This window comes from Anopheles gambiae, chromosome X (genome assembly GCF_943734735.2).
Source record: "Anopheles gambiae chromosome X, idAnoGambNW_F1_1, whole genome shotgun sequence".
Lineage (NCBI taxonomy): Eukaryota > Metazoa > Arthropoda > Insecta > Diptera > Culicidae > Anopheles > Anopheles gambiae.
In genome coordinates, this window is record NC_064600.1 from 9957438 (window position 1) to 9973756 (window position 16319).

General features: G+C 45.2%; 1 protein-coding gene across 1 annotated transcript in view; it reads left to right on the forward strand.

Annotated features, from left to right (window-relative positions):
- The first annotated feature begins 1846 nt into the window (after positions 1 to 1846).
- LOC1271667 (mannosyl-oligosaccharide alpha-1,2-mannosidase IA) overlaps positions 1847 to 16319 on the forward strand; it is a 30222-nt gene continuing 15749 nt past the window's right edge. The window contains exon 1 of the mRNA XM_001688239.3: positions 1847 to 4093. Within this exon, the coding sequence (XP_001688291.2) occupies positions 3377 to 4093 (717 nt within the window). The 5' untranslated portion in view covers positions 1847 to 3376. The remainder of the gene's footprint in view (positions 4094 to 16319) is intronic.

Here is a 16319-nt window from a genome sequence, read left to right on the forward strand (position 1 = left end):
AGGCGGAATTCCGCGGCCGCGAAATTCCGGTCCGTGTATTTTCGGCCTAAGAAGTTCCACCAAGTTCGGTACATCTTCTTAACAACCCAAGCGCCAGAAATTAAGCTTAAACGACTGGAAAATCGAATATCCATAGAAGAAAAAAAATGAAAGCTTCATAGCTTCATTGGTTTACTCAATAGATGACGTATTACAACTCATCATTACATTGCTGTCCTTTTCTTGCAATGTGTTTCGACAAGTTTCATCTTATCATGACCTATATACCCAAATAGCCAGCTCGTACTTTATAGCTGAATTGGGGCTGTTTAACGAAAAATCGTTCCGATGTCGTACTTTGTGGCTGATTAAGAGATAGACGGAACTTTGCGGAACTATGGAGCTTTTTAACAGGCACATGGTACTCTTTGGAACTTTGCGGCTGATTAGCACTATGAGTAGGGTTCATGAAGGAACTTGAAGGCTTGTTAAGAAAGGGTACTGAACTTGGTGGAACTTTATAGCTTTTTAATGCATGACATCGGTTCAAGGTGGCTCTTGTCAAAGTGTCAAAGACGGACGCCGGCAATAATCTCATTGCTGCTGCACAAGTTAGATTCGTTACTTGAAGAATGAATATTGAGTGAAGCGATTGTGAATTATCAGTAAATTGTGTAAAAATTTGTGTAATTTATCAATACAAAAGATTTAAAAATATACATATGTGTTTAAACCAAACAAATTTTGTTGTTTATTTCATCGATGACGCTTGCTTGAAAATAAAACACAAAGAAAAATAATCCCTGGCATCGTGGCATAAGGAAGCTGCTTAGGCGCTGTTTGAAAGACCCACATAGAACTTTGGTGCTGTTTATCTACTGCAAAAGGCGAATTAGAGCAGCGATCTTTAGCGTGCCAAAATTAGCTGCTTAAGCAATTCTGGCTATTTGGGTAGCCTTCTAACTTTCCAAGCAAAAATCTAAATTGATGGTCGTGTGGTCAGATACGTGGGTATCAACACCAACGACCATTACTCAAATCTTACTTGCTTCAGTGCTAGTGGCTTCCATTGGAGTTTAGTATTGAAACAATCGTATCGTCGTTCTAGGGCTAGCGATGCATAACTTCAATGCGAAACCATACAACAGTACAGAGGAAATGAAAACTCTCCAAGCAATGGATGCTCCGCTATCCCACCAACAGATGGGGCTACCAGCTTTTTTGCTAATTTTAGAATTCATTAGTCGTGTGCCGTCTGCTAAACGAAGTCTCTTTTATATTCCGTTTAGGTTGAGAGCTTGAGTCGTTTAGTGGTCGGTTAGTGGATTTGTGGCACTTGGGATACTTTTAATATCCATCATGAATCAAACACATCAGGCTAACCAGCTGCAAGGATCCAGAGTGTATAAAGTGCTTGTTAAAAAGCTCCATAGTTCCGCAAAATACCGCCTTTCTCTTAATCAGCCACAAAGAACGACATCGGCAAAATGTTTTGTTAATCAGCTCCAAATCAGCTATGGAGTTCGAGCTGGCTATTGGGGTAATCGCTAGCGCGAAGCTTAGTGCATAATTTCCTCCTCGTGAAGCTTAGTGCATAATAATAAATAATGATTCCTTTCGGGCAAAGTCCCATCTTTTTCTTATAAACCCGCTTTCGGATGGAATTTAGTGACCTGGCCCGAGATCCGCCGCCAACGACAAGTGGCCACTTGCAGCTGCATTTTATAACGCACATTTTGTAACGGTTTTTATTCAAATAAGTCATGCGTTGAAATGGCTGCGACGAGCCCTGTCCTGAAAATGGCCTCCACTGTCAAAAGTCAAATCAGACACGTCATTTTCTTGCACTTCCCGGCCCGGCCGTCCGCTACTGTAACCACCACGACAACCGTCTCTCTCTTTTGCTCCCTTGCCCGCTCGTTCCGTTTCATTTTCCAATCACAGCGGGCTGGCTGGCCCCACCGAATCGAGCGCACACAATGCACAGTGGACAAAACGGCATGCAATTCATTTGGACAAAAAAAAATCCGTCAACCGAACCATTGACAGCACGGCGCGTACGAAACGAAGAGCAGCAGCAGGAGCAGCAGTCACAGCTTGCTTCCTCACACACACACACGCTGCTCGTAACGGTGAGCGCACGATAAGAGAGCCCTGTGCTTGCTTTTAACACCGAAAATTCCACCCCGTGTGCGTGTGTAAGAGTGAAACGATTGGCAAACGCGCGCGCTCTGCCACCAGGCCCACCACCAATCGAACAGGGCCGTGCGTGCGTGCGTACATTGTCCAGCAAAAGTTGCTCTCACACCAACAACAACAACAACAGCAACAGCAGAAAGTAATAGTAACGGTCCACATTCGCGAAGACGTTCCCCCATTTCCAGAACCGCTCTGGTGTTTTTTTTTTTGTTTGTTGCGGTTCTCTCTTTCTCTCGTACTCTCCCTTGTACGGCACGGATTGTATTCTTACTGCCGTTTTATTCTCGCTCGATCTCTGCCATTCTCGCAAACGCGGTCAGAAGGGTGTGTGTGTGTGTATGTGTGTACGTGCGTGTGTTTGGATGCGTGCTCGGTCGAGCAACGACGGCCTGTGATTTAACCTCCCTCCCCCGTCTCGTTCACACACCTTCCCGCACTGCACCTTCGTGTGTGTGTGTGTGTGTAGCCGTGTCGTTGTCGTGTGTTCGTGCGTGAAGCCAAATCCGGTGTTCCATCCATCCGTTCGTACCAGTGCCAGTGGCTCGATCGATTTGCTGTTGCGAAACTACAATCGCGGGTGTGTGTGTGTGTGCGTCACCACTACACAGTTGCAAAAAGGAGTGCGGGAAGGGAGCCGACTAATCTGCTTCCGGGGTGCGGGGGTTCCTCCCTACTATCAACTGTCGCTGCGCGGGGAACCAAGCCCCAGCGAGGTCCAATCAACCCCCGACAGTGCAGCCGACCATCAACCTTTGCGCGGATGCGGGCCTGGTACAGTCGACCGAATTGACCGAATGCGGTCAACAGTCGGTGGAGCAAACCGAAATCGCTGACCAGCTACGCCCGCCTCTTCCCCGGCCATTTGGCAGCAGGGAAGGAAGGAAAAGGGAAACGCGCGATCGATCAGGTGTTGCGAAACACGCGCACACCGAGAGAGAGAGAGAGAGAGAGAAAGGGGAAAACGGTGTGTGTCCTTCAACCTTTCGCGCTACCATCCGAACGGCGACGCTGGAAGCAGGCCAGGCGAAACACGACGTAAACACAAAGGCAAACGGGACAGGGGCGGACGTGCATGAATGCAAGGGACGAACCGACGAACCCTTAACAAGCCGGCGAATACGCAACAGCAGCAGCAGCAAAGGACAGGAAGCGCTTAAGAAGAAGCCCCGGGCCCACCAGCCTGCCACACGCACACACAATGCTACCCACGTACCAGCGGGTAAGTGGCGGCGGGAGCGGCACCGCCGGCACGAGCGTCTCCGTGACGAACCCGCTGCTCGGGCGGCGGTCGTTCCGGTCGCGCGAGAAGTGCCTCATCCTGCTCGTCCTCTCCACGTTCGGGTTCGTCTGCTTCGGCGGGTTCTTCTTCCTGCCGGACAACTTCAGCGCGGACCGGGTGCTGAAGGCGTACAAGCAGTTCCAGCGGGCGGGGCCGGAAATCTTCATACCGGCGCCGCCGCCCGCCCACGGCCGCACCGGCGAGGAGGACATCCACCGGCAGGACGACCGGGTGAAGCTGGCGGAAAAGATACGGAAGGAGCTGCCGGACGACTTTCTCGAGAAGCCGGACACGGGCGGCGGTGGCGAGGCGGGCGTTGGCGGTGAGGAAACGGAGGGCGGAGAGCAGCAGCAGGCGCGGGACGGTGCCGGAGCGATCGATGAGCCGGCGCTGCAGCCGGGTGGCGCCGGTGGTGTGGGCGTTGTGGCCGGCCCGGCCATCGAGGGCCCGGCCGGGGTGGTGCAGCCGCCCCACCAGCAGCACGCCCCGGAACAGGAGGAAGGCCAGCTGCAGGAGGTGGCGGGCGGGGACAGGCGCGGCGAGAAGGCGCGCGCCCCGGCCGGGCTGCACTTTAACGCGTCCGTCGGCGAGGACCCGGACCGGGCCGTGCGGGAGAAGCGCAACAAAGTGAAGGAGGTAGGTGGATTTTGCACTGCTTTTTTTTATTTTTAAATGTTTTTTTTTCACGGTTGACAGCTGTCCAAAGGGGACGTCCATAAATGATGTTACGGCAAACAAGCAAAGTTTTTGTTGGATCCTCTTAGAGTCATTTGACTTGAATGAGGAAAAAAAAATCAGTATGTTGATCCTTCACTATTGCTCAACAAACTGTATTTTTAAAAAAAAAATTTACCTAAAAATAAACTGTAATCGCCATTTTGGTAACGCAATTCGAAAACAGCTTATCTCGAATGTCCACGAATGTTGAATTGCCCAGTTTCGAGTAAAAAATTGCCCATTAGTTTGTAAGTTTATTAGAGGTGGTAGCTTTGAGTTCTACATATGTTATTTCATACGACTCTGACCAAAGATTACAATGTTGAACCCTTTTCAGTGATTTCGGTACCGAATAAGAATTTATTTTTTTATTTTGACAATGTCAAATCAATAGAACTTTCTCAAAGATCAATCAACTTAAGAAAACTGCGAATCTCGGAATCCATGTATTAAGCGGTACCGTGTATCTCTGGGCCTATCTTGTATATGTCATAGCCTTTTTGTGTGTACCCAATTTTGAACGTCACTTTTTGACAGGACGGGTGAAAACTTTTGCCCCAACAGGCTTTCTGGTAACGTGACGAATACACAAAACACTCTTCAAATCTCCATCCAGAAGCAGAAGCTTGAGATAAGCCCACCTGTGTACTACACCCACTTTGATAGCTGCTCGAAAACTGTTATACAATGCAAACAGCTGATAGGGTGAAAATTCAGCCCACAATCATTAAAGGGAAAAGGACCCATTGACAGATATTCGGCATACGACTTACACCTTGCTTTGGGATACTTTTTTCCGGTCCCAGTCGTTGCTCGGGGGGTCACCAGTGAGGAGTTTTTGAAGCATTTTCTGTTTGTTGATGATCAGATGGTGACACCTGATACCGCTGTGTAGCGCTTTGGTGCCGCTGAAATGAAAGAGTAATTTATGGAGAAGCCCCCATGAGATCAATCCAAGCCTGCACAGAAATTTGTTATGTTACTGCAGTTGAGTGATATTTTACTGATTTTTTGTTGTTGTTTTTGCACAGAAAATTCAGTAATCCTTTCATTAAAAATCATGTTTACTGAATCAATCGGAATTGTTGGGCGCTCACCAATATGACAGCTCGTTTACTGCAAAGCAATTATGGCATTGGGGGGTTTTACGATACTGGCCAGCTGTGTTTTTAACATGCAGTTTGACAGTTGGCGGCTGAACAAAGAATTATGACTCATTTCAAACAGAAAAAAGAAAACATATCAATTTTAAAATACATTACTGAAGTGACCATTACTGATTGTTGAGTTCTGTAAGTGCTAACAGACACCATGACATTTTAACAGTGGATTGTAGCAAAGATTTTACACACCAACACGGCGGCCAATTGTTTCAAATTAATCCCGCACCTGAAATTGTATTGGGGCGTCTGTTTAAGTCTACCAGATCCACTTTTTGCACATCGCGCGCGAGTGGGCATCGCGTGTTGTTTTGTTATGATGCTATCACTGACAATTCGGTTTGACAGAACTTGCTAATTTATCATCAAAAGTCATAAGAAAACAACCATAAGCTGTAAATGAAAGATGAGACATTAAATACAGAAATGGAGAATGGTCCAATAACTCCCCTCCTATAAACATATGGTTAAAACTCTGATTATGGCTCTGGGATATGAAACTCGGAATATATACCACCAATCCTATAAAGAAGAAGAAGAAGACGAAAAAGATGAAGTCAATTTGGCGACGTTACAGCGCTGCCCAACGAAATTTCAAAGTTCCGTTTTACTCGGAAGAGTACGTTGGAGTTGTTGGTCTCGAAACCCAAATCTAGGACGAGGTAACTTGCTGTGTATAATGGACTCTCTTACGACGTAATATTGAATTGTGTTTATTTACCTACAGATGTGAACGATTCAAGCCGCAGTTCTTCTTCTTCTTCTTCTTCTTCTTCTTCTTCTTCTTCTTCTTCTTCTTCTTCTTCTTCTTCTTCTTCTTCTTCTTCTTCTTCTTCTTCTTCTTCTTCTTCTTCTTCTTCTTCTTTAGCCTTATACTCACACGGAATAACCATCTATAATTGAGCTAGACTAGAGTTTTGAGTAATTCTGATTCAGATTCATGAATCTAGATGAATCTTTGGAATGATTTAATGAATCTGAATCTCGGTTGGAAAGATCCACGAATCTCAAAGATTGCAATTACGTTACCTCTCTAAATATCCATGAATCCCTGCAGAAATATGAATTTTAATGAATTAATCTGTGAAGATGCACGAATCTTTCGAGATTCATGAATCCTTGGAGATTTACTCGAAGAATTCGAAGAAGTTTGAAGATTCGACTCGACAAGATGCATATGAATGAATTTTATCGAAAGATTCATGAAACCCAACACTAAGCTGGACTTCTCTGTCTGTTGCTCTTTGATTATGTGTTGTATTGGTTTCTTATTCTTTGATTGTCACATCGTTGATTTCACAGAGTTTGTTAATCACAGGTCGTTGTTGTGTTTTTGTCTCTGTTCAAAAGCAGCAGTTCAAATCGTGGTGTGAATGTGCAACACTGAACACATGTCAACGCCTGCTTGCGCGTAAAAGCCACGCTGTCACGCTGAAAGAGTCAATACAATCATCTCGAAACCCCCGTTTGTAACATTTTTGACATGGTTTGAGCCAGAATACATGTTTTCCTAATCGGCTAATCTTAATGCCGTTGGAAAAACCCGCCCCAAAGTGGTGCCCGCGCTTATCGCTATCATTCGGCCATTGTGCGCGGTTTGGCTTAAAAAAACACAATACAAACGCGCTGCACACAATGTATGTTGTTGGCTTTACAACCCAAAGTGCACGGGAAAGTAATGGAGAACGGGGAGGGGGGTGGTGGGGGGGGGGGGGGTGGAGTGGTGGTGAAAGAGGGGGAGAATGAAAAGCGTGTTTCCGGTACATTAAAGATATCGCACAGAGTGGGGTGGTGGAGGCCTTAATCAATTAATTGGATTGAACACCCACGCACACACACATACATACACAAAGCACAGGACAGAGGAAAGGGTTTGGCCAGGTCATGCAAGTGTCCGTGTCCGTGTGTGTGTGTGTGCGTGTAGGTATGTTTGTTGAGCGATTGGGCCCAAAGAAAGGGTTTATTATTTGCGTGTCGCTTTCCCCCCCCCCCCCTCCTCCCACGAAGGCAAGCGAAGCAAAACCCGTCACTAAGTGACGTGCAAACAAACGCGCCCTTTGTTTTCGTATGCATACCAAAGCGAGTGTGTGTGTGTGCAAGTGCATTTGTGTCTGTTTACGCCGGGCTGCATTGCTGCATTGCCGCCGCGTGCTGCCGTTTTGCACTCGGTTGCATATTTCGTCCCCATAATTATGACCAAAGCACCCCGCACCTCCCCCCTTTTTTACATCGTTCGCTCTGTTTTTTGTTTGGTTATTTGCTTCGTAGAGTTGCGAAAGGGCTGCCGTGGGTTCGAGGGAGCGGGGCTTGGTGGAACGGTGATAAATATTAGCGCTTAGCAAACACAAAAACAAACTCTACTGCACCTAGGACAAGAAGGAAGGGGAAGACCGGGCCGGGTAGAAAGAAGTAGGGGAATGTGGGGCGAAATGGTCACCTGCATCAAGACCATTAATTAACACGTTTACTGATGACTTGTAATGATTGAAAAAACATCAAAACCCTGGATTTATGGATAATTTGTGAAAATAATAAAATATAAATCAAAACGATGTTATTTGCACCGTCTCGAAAATAATGTAATGTAAGCTGACATTTTTTTTTTAATGTTTCGCATAGAGGCAAAATGATCGATATGTGTTGACAGGAGCAAAATGACGAGGCTTGGGTGTAAGCAAAGATCGCCACGACATATTTATGTTACATACATACAACTATACTGTATAGTGCACTCTATCGACAAGAAAAATTACTGACAACACGTGAATTATTGAAATATTCCAGCAAATTAACTAAATGATTTAACAAAACATTTAAAACTTAATTCTCTCTACCCTTCCAATTTTACCTAGATGCAAGCAGTGTTGCAAAATGGCATGAGTATCACGTGACGATCACCATCGAAAACTATGCATATTTCCTTGGTAGCTTGATGCTCATTGCTGATACTCAATAAAAGTGCCGAACGTGACATGCGAATGTTTGAGCCCAGCGCAAAACTCTGACTGGCAAGCTGAGCTTAATGCTTTCGCAATCATAATTATGACTTTTGCTGACTGTGAACAGTGTTGCCAATTGTCACTATTTGAGTCACCAACATGGTCATGACTGAAACGAAGTTCAAGTCAGCTCACGTACACAACTGTGATAATCAGGGATGAGACTCGCACATTAGATGGTGGACCAATCAGATGCTTGGTGACATTTTTTGTAGCACCCAACTCTTGGTCACTCACATGGTGATGACATTTTCTCCCTATGGTCATCATGACATTCTTGGAGTATACATGGCCGTGTGGTCCCAAGCAACAAAATGAGCTTGCTTTATCGTTTTACCTAAAAGGCCATCTCAAAGCAGAGAGACATTGTGTTGCTTGGGACCATTCGCACCACCCCGGATTTCTCCCATGACTATCGTGACCAAGTGACTGAACAAGAGTTGGTGGCACAAAATGACACCAAGCCTGTGATGATCGCACCAACTGAATGAGTCTCACCTCTGATCATCACAGTAGAGATCGTGACGCTGACATGATGTTGTTTTTAGTTGGAATTGGTCATAACTATGTCAATGACAGTATGCATAACTGATCAAAGTAAAAAAAATGTCATGACAGAGTGACTGACCAAGCGCTAAAATGCCACCAAACATGTATTGGTCACACCAACTGTTTGAGCATCACCTCTGATTATCACAATTGAGTACGTGACGCTGCCATGGGTTTTGTTTCAGTCAGACTATTTTTATGACATTGACAGTGACATTTTGCAGCACTGGATTCAAGAGCGCAAAGCCTAAAGGCCAATGTTGTGTTCCTTAAAGTGAAATCCTGAACAGTGCCATTTTGCCCCGGCTTACCCTAAATAACGGTGTCCCTTTCCCACCATCCTGCCAATCTCTGTACATTCTCCCCCTCCCACGAGGCGAAACAAACACACATACCCCGACGTGCACTGACGTCCGGTGCACCTTCCTGCTTGGGCGGTTACGGTCACTTTCTAATTGTTTTACACAACAACAAGAGATTTATTTTTGCATGAGTGGGTTAGAACAAAATACAACGCAAAGATCGATCTGTAACCCTTTTTTCTAGTTATATGGGGAAACACACTCCTCCCGCAAAGCGGTGGGGGGGGGGGGGCAAAATACTAACGACCAGTGAAGCTAATGGCATATGAAAATGGCAATTAAATTTCACTTTGTGCTCATCCCCCTCGGACCTAGCTCAAAGACCCTTACCTGATACTCCCAATGCTCATTTGAACCCCTTTTCCACACACACATCGCACGATGAGATAACCTTTACACTGTTGGGAGGAGGTTGGGGATGGGGTGTAGCTTCAGGAAGCGAAAAGTAGGTCACAAATCCGGGAGTGTTTGCACGGTGCTTCCCGTTTGCTGTCGTCACTCTGGGCCTCCTGATGTATCATGTGAGGGCTCATCCATAAGTGACGTAAAGCAGCAGTTGAGAGTTTTCAAGGCTCTCCTACCAATCAAACTTGTTTTAAAAAACCGTTACAGGGGGGAAATGGAAATAAAAAAAAACGAGATGCTCCAAAATTGTGATTGGCCGGTAAAACCCACGACTAAAAATAGACAAACGGGTCGACCGGTTCGAGCCGGTCTAAAACGCCACCTAAATGTCACATTCTGCTCGCTTAAACGCGATGTTTTGTGTGTATGTGTGTGCACGGTTTGTCGAATTTGAAACATCACAAACACACACACACACACACACACACACACACACTCAAAAAAACAACCCCACACTCTTTGGTGTTTTGCATAAACGTATGCAAATATGTTCATCTCAAAGCCGTGGAGGAAGCGAAACGATTGGCTTTTGTGATGTGATTTTTTTTTCTTCTAATTTTCCACCGCAACATTAAACATTTATCAGCTTTAGTGTTAGAAAGAAGCGCACACATTTACCCAAAAAACAACTGCTAATACTGCGTGCGTTACCAAGCGTTACCAAACCAAAGAAGAGGAAAAAACGGAAATCTGTTTGGAAAACATTTAGCAAAAAAAAAACAAAAACAAAAACAATCCACAACGCGCTGCTTGTGAACCACACGACGTGTGGGGTGTTTGTAATCTCCCCCCCCCCCCCCCCCCCCATTCCCCATCCAACTGTGCTTCTTCGTTTTTACCCGTGGCAAATTTCCCCGCATTGTTCTATTTTGTTTGCGTGATTTTCCTTTGGGCGTTTATCGGGTGTGTCTTGCTTTTTGGGGGGATTTTTTTTTTGGAACAGACCCGTGGGGGCTGTTGTTTCCTTTTGTTTGTTTACCAACACTCTGCACGCTCTGGTTTTGCGTTACGGATGCATGCGCTGATACGGTTTTGCCTCTGGGTAAGCGCGCGCGCGCGCCCAATCTTTCTCCGTGCGTTCTGCCAAAATGCCGAAGGTCAAGGCCAGGAGCGGAATATGTTTGGTGGGCTTGAAGGGAGGAGGGTAGGGACGCTGTTATGTGCTGTGCTATGAAGCAAGCAACCAGCAAACGCAGCCCGAGCCAGCGCTCGATTTCCGGCGTGACGCGTGTAAAAATGTGGACGACGTGTTGCTTTTCTGTGTGTAAATTACGTGCTGTATTATGGTCCGTCTTCGCTCGGGTTATCAATCGGGGCTGGTGCGAAAACATGTGATGTGGTGATGTGGTGGTTGTCGCGACCCCACGAACCAATGTGCCAAATGTGTGATGAGGCCCTTCTTACAGGGTATTCCAGGAGTTATCATAGCAGGGGGACACTTTATAGACTCTTACTTACAGGAATTGAACCTATTGTAATTGGAATTGGACTCTCTAGCACGCTTGCTGGACAAATCCAATAGGAATTTTCAACGAGCTTGTCCAAAAAGGGTGCCATAGAGTTCAATTTCCAACGTATCAAATTCAATTCCAATCGGAAAGAGTCTAGGAAGTGTCCCACAACTATGCGAACCCCTGGAAAACCATGTAACGGCTTTTTAGTTTGTACGGAACAAAAAAAAAAGGTTCGCACATGATTATTTTGAATCATGTCCGTTTGGACGCGAAGTTTGGCGAAGCGACCGTTGGCGTTAGTTAATTTGTAACTTCTTCTTCTTTTTTTTTTTAAATAAATTATGATACACGACCCGTTTCGCGCTGCCGTTTGCGTACGCGCTTCGCGCAAAGATTAATTATCTGGTGCGACGTGGAACAATGTGGCCTGTGTGTGTTCGTGGTGATTGTCGCTAGAAATAGTGTGTGTGTGTGTGTGTTCGCCGTGTTCAACATTGTCTATCTACTAAATTGTGTGTCGCTCTATCTAAAAAGGCTTCCCTCGCAGTAGTATCGCACACACTGGCAAGCGTTACCTCAAAGGGTGTAATAACCCGCGTTGGTTGGAGCGCGGACGACACGCTGCTCTACGGAACGTTCGCAATCAGGGCTCGGCAAACGATTCACGCAAGGGAGCAAAACCAAGGGCAATATGGGGGTTTTCATTGTGCGAGATATTTTTTTGTTTCGGTGTTTGTTGTTTGATGGTAACTGAAATATTATGTCAACAGTCAACAGCTCGCAAAAAAATGCCTATCAGGAAAGGTACTGATTATGAATGCATATTTCTACCCGAGCATAAATATTTTTTTTTTCAAAAAATGTTTTAAAAACTATTAGAAACATATTTTTATAATGAATTCAACGTATTCTAACTCATTTCAAATATAAAACATGGAAAATCAACCTGCCATTCGATACATGGTTGGGCACAAATGTAGAAATCCAATATGGCGGAAGGCGGAATTGTCAATTGGGTGTGGAAAATACTATGAATAGTATTCTAGATGACGCCACTGCGACCTTGGCAAAACGTACAGGCTCTTCTTCTTCTTCTTTTGGCTCAACAACCGTTGTCGGTCAAGGCCTGCCTGTACCACTTATGGGCTTGGCTTTCAGTGACTAATTGATTTCCCCCCATAGCAGAATAGTCAGTCCTACGTAAGGCGGCACGGTCCATTTGGGGCTTGAACCCATGATGGGCATGTTGTTAAGTCGTACGAGTTGACGACTGTACTACGAGACCGGCAAAACGTACAGGTATATGCTGTAAAACGCAGGACTAAACGTGTGAACTTTCTCTGTAGTGACTCTTCGACTAGTTTAGACCACAAATTCGAGAAAGGACACCACATCACAGAAATGTATGTTGTTGTGTTATTAAAACGGTACAGTGTTAAAGCGTCCCTCGACCACTCAAAATTTGTGTTATTGCAATATTATAAAATATAGAAGCCCACCTGTTACCTGTGAGAGTTTTACGATACTATCCAGTTTTTTTTTATATGGAGTTTGACAGTTGGGGGCTGAAATCATGTCAACACTCCATACAAAACCACACGCTCGTGAAGGATTGATTTTTGTTTTTGTTTTCTGATGAAGCATTAATATTTTGTCTAAAAACCTAAAAAAATTAGATTGTTTTTTAAACTTTTTAAAACTACTGTAATCCATTTCAAACCAACACCAAAAAAAAACAAAAACAAACCGATTTTAAAGTACATCTTTGTTTGTACACACATCCCGACATCGATGAAAATTCGATGAATGCGTAAATCTGATTAAAATGTGTTGGGTGTTTGCCGACCCCTGGTTCTAATTAATACCGTGCGAAGATTATCGGTTTTACATTTCCAACCATCTCTTTCCATCAAGCATCTACTATGGGGGGAGCTGAACTCCCCATACGTGTGCTGGTGTTCTTCGGGTTCATTGGCACACATACAAGCGCTCTTCGTTTTGCGCGCGCTCTCGCTGTCTCTCTCTCTCTCTCTCTCTCTCTCTCTGCGACCTCCTGCACAGATCAAACTGGTTCGTGCAAAATTCTAGCTGTCGTTGTCGCCGCCCTTGTCCCATCCGCTCTCTCGCTCTCTCCCACTCTTTCCTGTACGACCCATCCAATGCGGGGAATCTCCATAATTGGACCGGCGAGCTTTGACAGCGCGTGTGACGTGGCCTATGGAGCTGCCAGCAGGGCAACCGGGACAGATCCGCCACCACCGTGTATGTGTGTGCGAGTGTGTATGTCTGCTGCCATGCTAGCACGTACACCGTGCTGTGATGTCTCTAGTAATCAACGCGCCGAGCCACACGCACACACACACACACATATGCCATGCCGTATCGCTTTTTGCCACCACTTTTGATATACAAGCTTTATCTCGGCATCTCACGAATGGGGGGCACCTTACCGCACTGGCTGGGCACACACAATGGCCACCGCACGTATCGAACAGCATCATCCCCCCCTCGGTAATGGCGATTGCAGAAGCAGAGCGATGACGACGCTTTGCACACACCAACGCTCGCCGGAGAAGGCAGAAGATGGCAAAAGAGACATCCGATCCGATCACGGTATATGTGGCAGAGCCGCGTGACGCACCACTGGTCGCCAACCCGCGCGGATTTATGCGCAACGTGTTTTCATGCTGCTGCTCTGCGGGTGGTGGGGAGGGTGACAGACAAAAAACTCCTTCTTTGCATTGATTCTCAAAGTAACGACGAAAGAGCACCACCAGGCCGGCATAAAGTGCTTTGCTCCAGTTTTCACTTCGGCTCGTTGTGCGATTGTGCAACGTAGTTGTAGGTGGTGGTGCTACTTTGAAACAAATAGACACCCGTCCATCAATGCAAACAATCGTTTTCCTTCTCATCCTACCACTCCCCCCAATGATGTTGTTGCAAGTGCGCAGTCATTTGGTTCGAACACAGGTCCAAGTGTTTTAGCAACACAGTGGAACCCTTCATAACGAGTTTAATCCGTTCCAAGGACACTCACTCGTTATGCGAAAAACACGTTATGCGAGAGGCTCTTCTTATATGCAAACGGAACACCTCCAAGTGGCAACAGTAATCCATTAAACAATTCTTAGTATCGAAATTCTCGCCTTCACGAGAGATCAAGAATGCATGCAAGAACACACCTATCAATACGTCTCACACTCGTGAAACACTCGCGCTTCTTAAGGAGTTACACTACACACTAAAATCCACGTCCTGCCCACTTCCACGGACGACGCCCGAAGAGAGCCTCCGATATAATGGTATAAGTACTCGTTCTGAGGGATTCCACTGTACACAATCGCGTCACGAACGTCTAGCGAACGGATCGAATTGGAACTTCCGATTGAATTTGCCCGCAACCGGAGCGACGCGAGCAAATGATGCCGCATGAGATGTACTTCAATAGTTCTTCTAGGTAATAGCAGAGCTCCTCTCGGATTTGTTTGTGCAGGTGTAATTTAAAGGTTCAATATACCTTCTCCCCACCACCATTGTTGGAGACATCTTGTTGATTCTATTTATTTTTGTTGTTCAAGTGGCATATGTTTTACCAGGCGTTTTTCTTCGAAAATGTCTCCGATTTAACTGGTCCAGTAGCTACGGGATGTGTAGCTGGTATGAGTTGGATGCTTTGTAATGACTTTTTACAAAGATGTTGAAACCTTGGGAGGATGTTTCGAGTGTCTTTGAGTCGTCAAATTCCTCGAGACGACCAAATAAGACAGATGCTCTGTGGAGACTATTTTCCCATGGTTAGATGTAAAACCTTCAACGAGTTTCGATAAAGCCTTACGACACTACTGAAATCTTAGGTTAAAGAAGGCTTACAACAACTCTACTTGCAACACACTTGTTATACTGCTGGGCGCTAATACCGGTTGGATATCAATAGTTCATAGAATTAATGATTTGTGAATGTCGAATCAGTCAAGATGATCAATTAATACCACCTGGGTAGTTGATGGTGTCTGTGGATCGTATTCTCAACTCGGAACTTAAGCTTAAACAACTCTCCAAGTAAACTCCCAAGATGCTCCCAAGTTTGAAGACCATCGTGGGAAAGAATTATCACAATAATTCTCGTGACAAGATTTATTCGAATGTCGAATCAGTCAAGATGATCAATTAATACCACCTCGGTAGTTGATGGTGTCTGTGTCCAACACATCATGTTCTCAACTCGCAACTAAAGCTTAAACAATTGTTCAAGCAAACTATCAAAATCGTCCCAAGTTTGAAGATCATCCCGGGAAAGAATTATTACAATAGCTCTCGTGACAAGATCTAGTTCTAATCCCAATGGCGAATCTGTCGAGATGCTCGATTAATACCACTTCGGTAGTTGATGGTGTTTGTGGATCATATTCTCAACTCGGAACTTAAAAGTAAACATGTCTTAAGCAAACTTCCAAGGTCCTCCCAAGCTTGAAGATGATCCTGGGAAAGGGTTTTCACAATATCTGTCGTGACAAGATCTAGTTAGAATGATAGTAGTTGGAGACCAAATAATTTTTGAGCTGACCAAATAATTCCACCAAGTTGATCTTCCTTGGAGATGCGAGTTGTGAGTGTTGATGTTAGTCGCAATATATCGGGGTAGTGCGCTCTACAGACATCTTGTTGATATCTGGACATCTTGGGGAGGAATCTCATTTCGATACGTTGATATGGAAAAATCCTACACAAGGAGTAGTCCCGATTCAGTCGAATTTTACAAAATAAAGGATACACCATAAAAAGCACAGAGTTAATGCTACAAGTCTAAAGTGTTTCCGTTTTCCAGCATAAAGTCACTCGCCTGCAAAGATTTCGCCCAACGCCTTTAAGCGTTATTTCTTGTCTCAATGCTACTGCGAAAAAACGAATTAAATTCCTTATCTAAACAGTACCACTCAATGCGTCCAGAACGTGCCAAATCTATAAAATTCTTGATGGAATGGAGCTGAAAGCAACACGTCTAGCTCAAATCGTCCAAATGGTTGCACGTTTTACAACACCGATGTGTGCCCGCCGCAATGCAACAACACCACCCCACGTAACGGCCATTTGTTTGGCGCTTGCCGTATTATTAAAACATTTGCAAAGCGTTTTTTTTTTCTTAGCCGGCTAAAGCAGAAGCACAACAAATGGCTAGACACCCTTTACCCCTCCTCAAATGCACGGGCAAGCAAGTG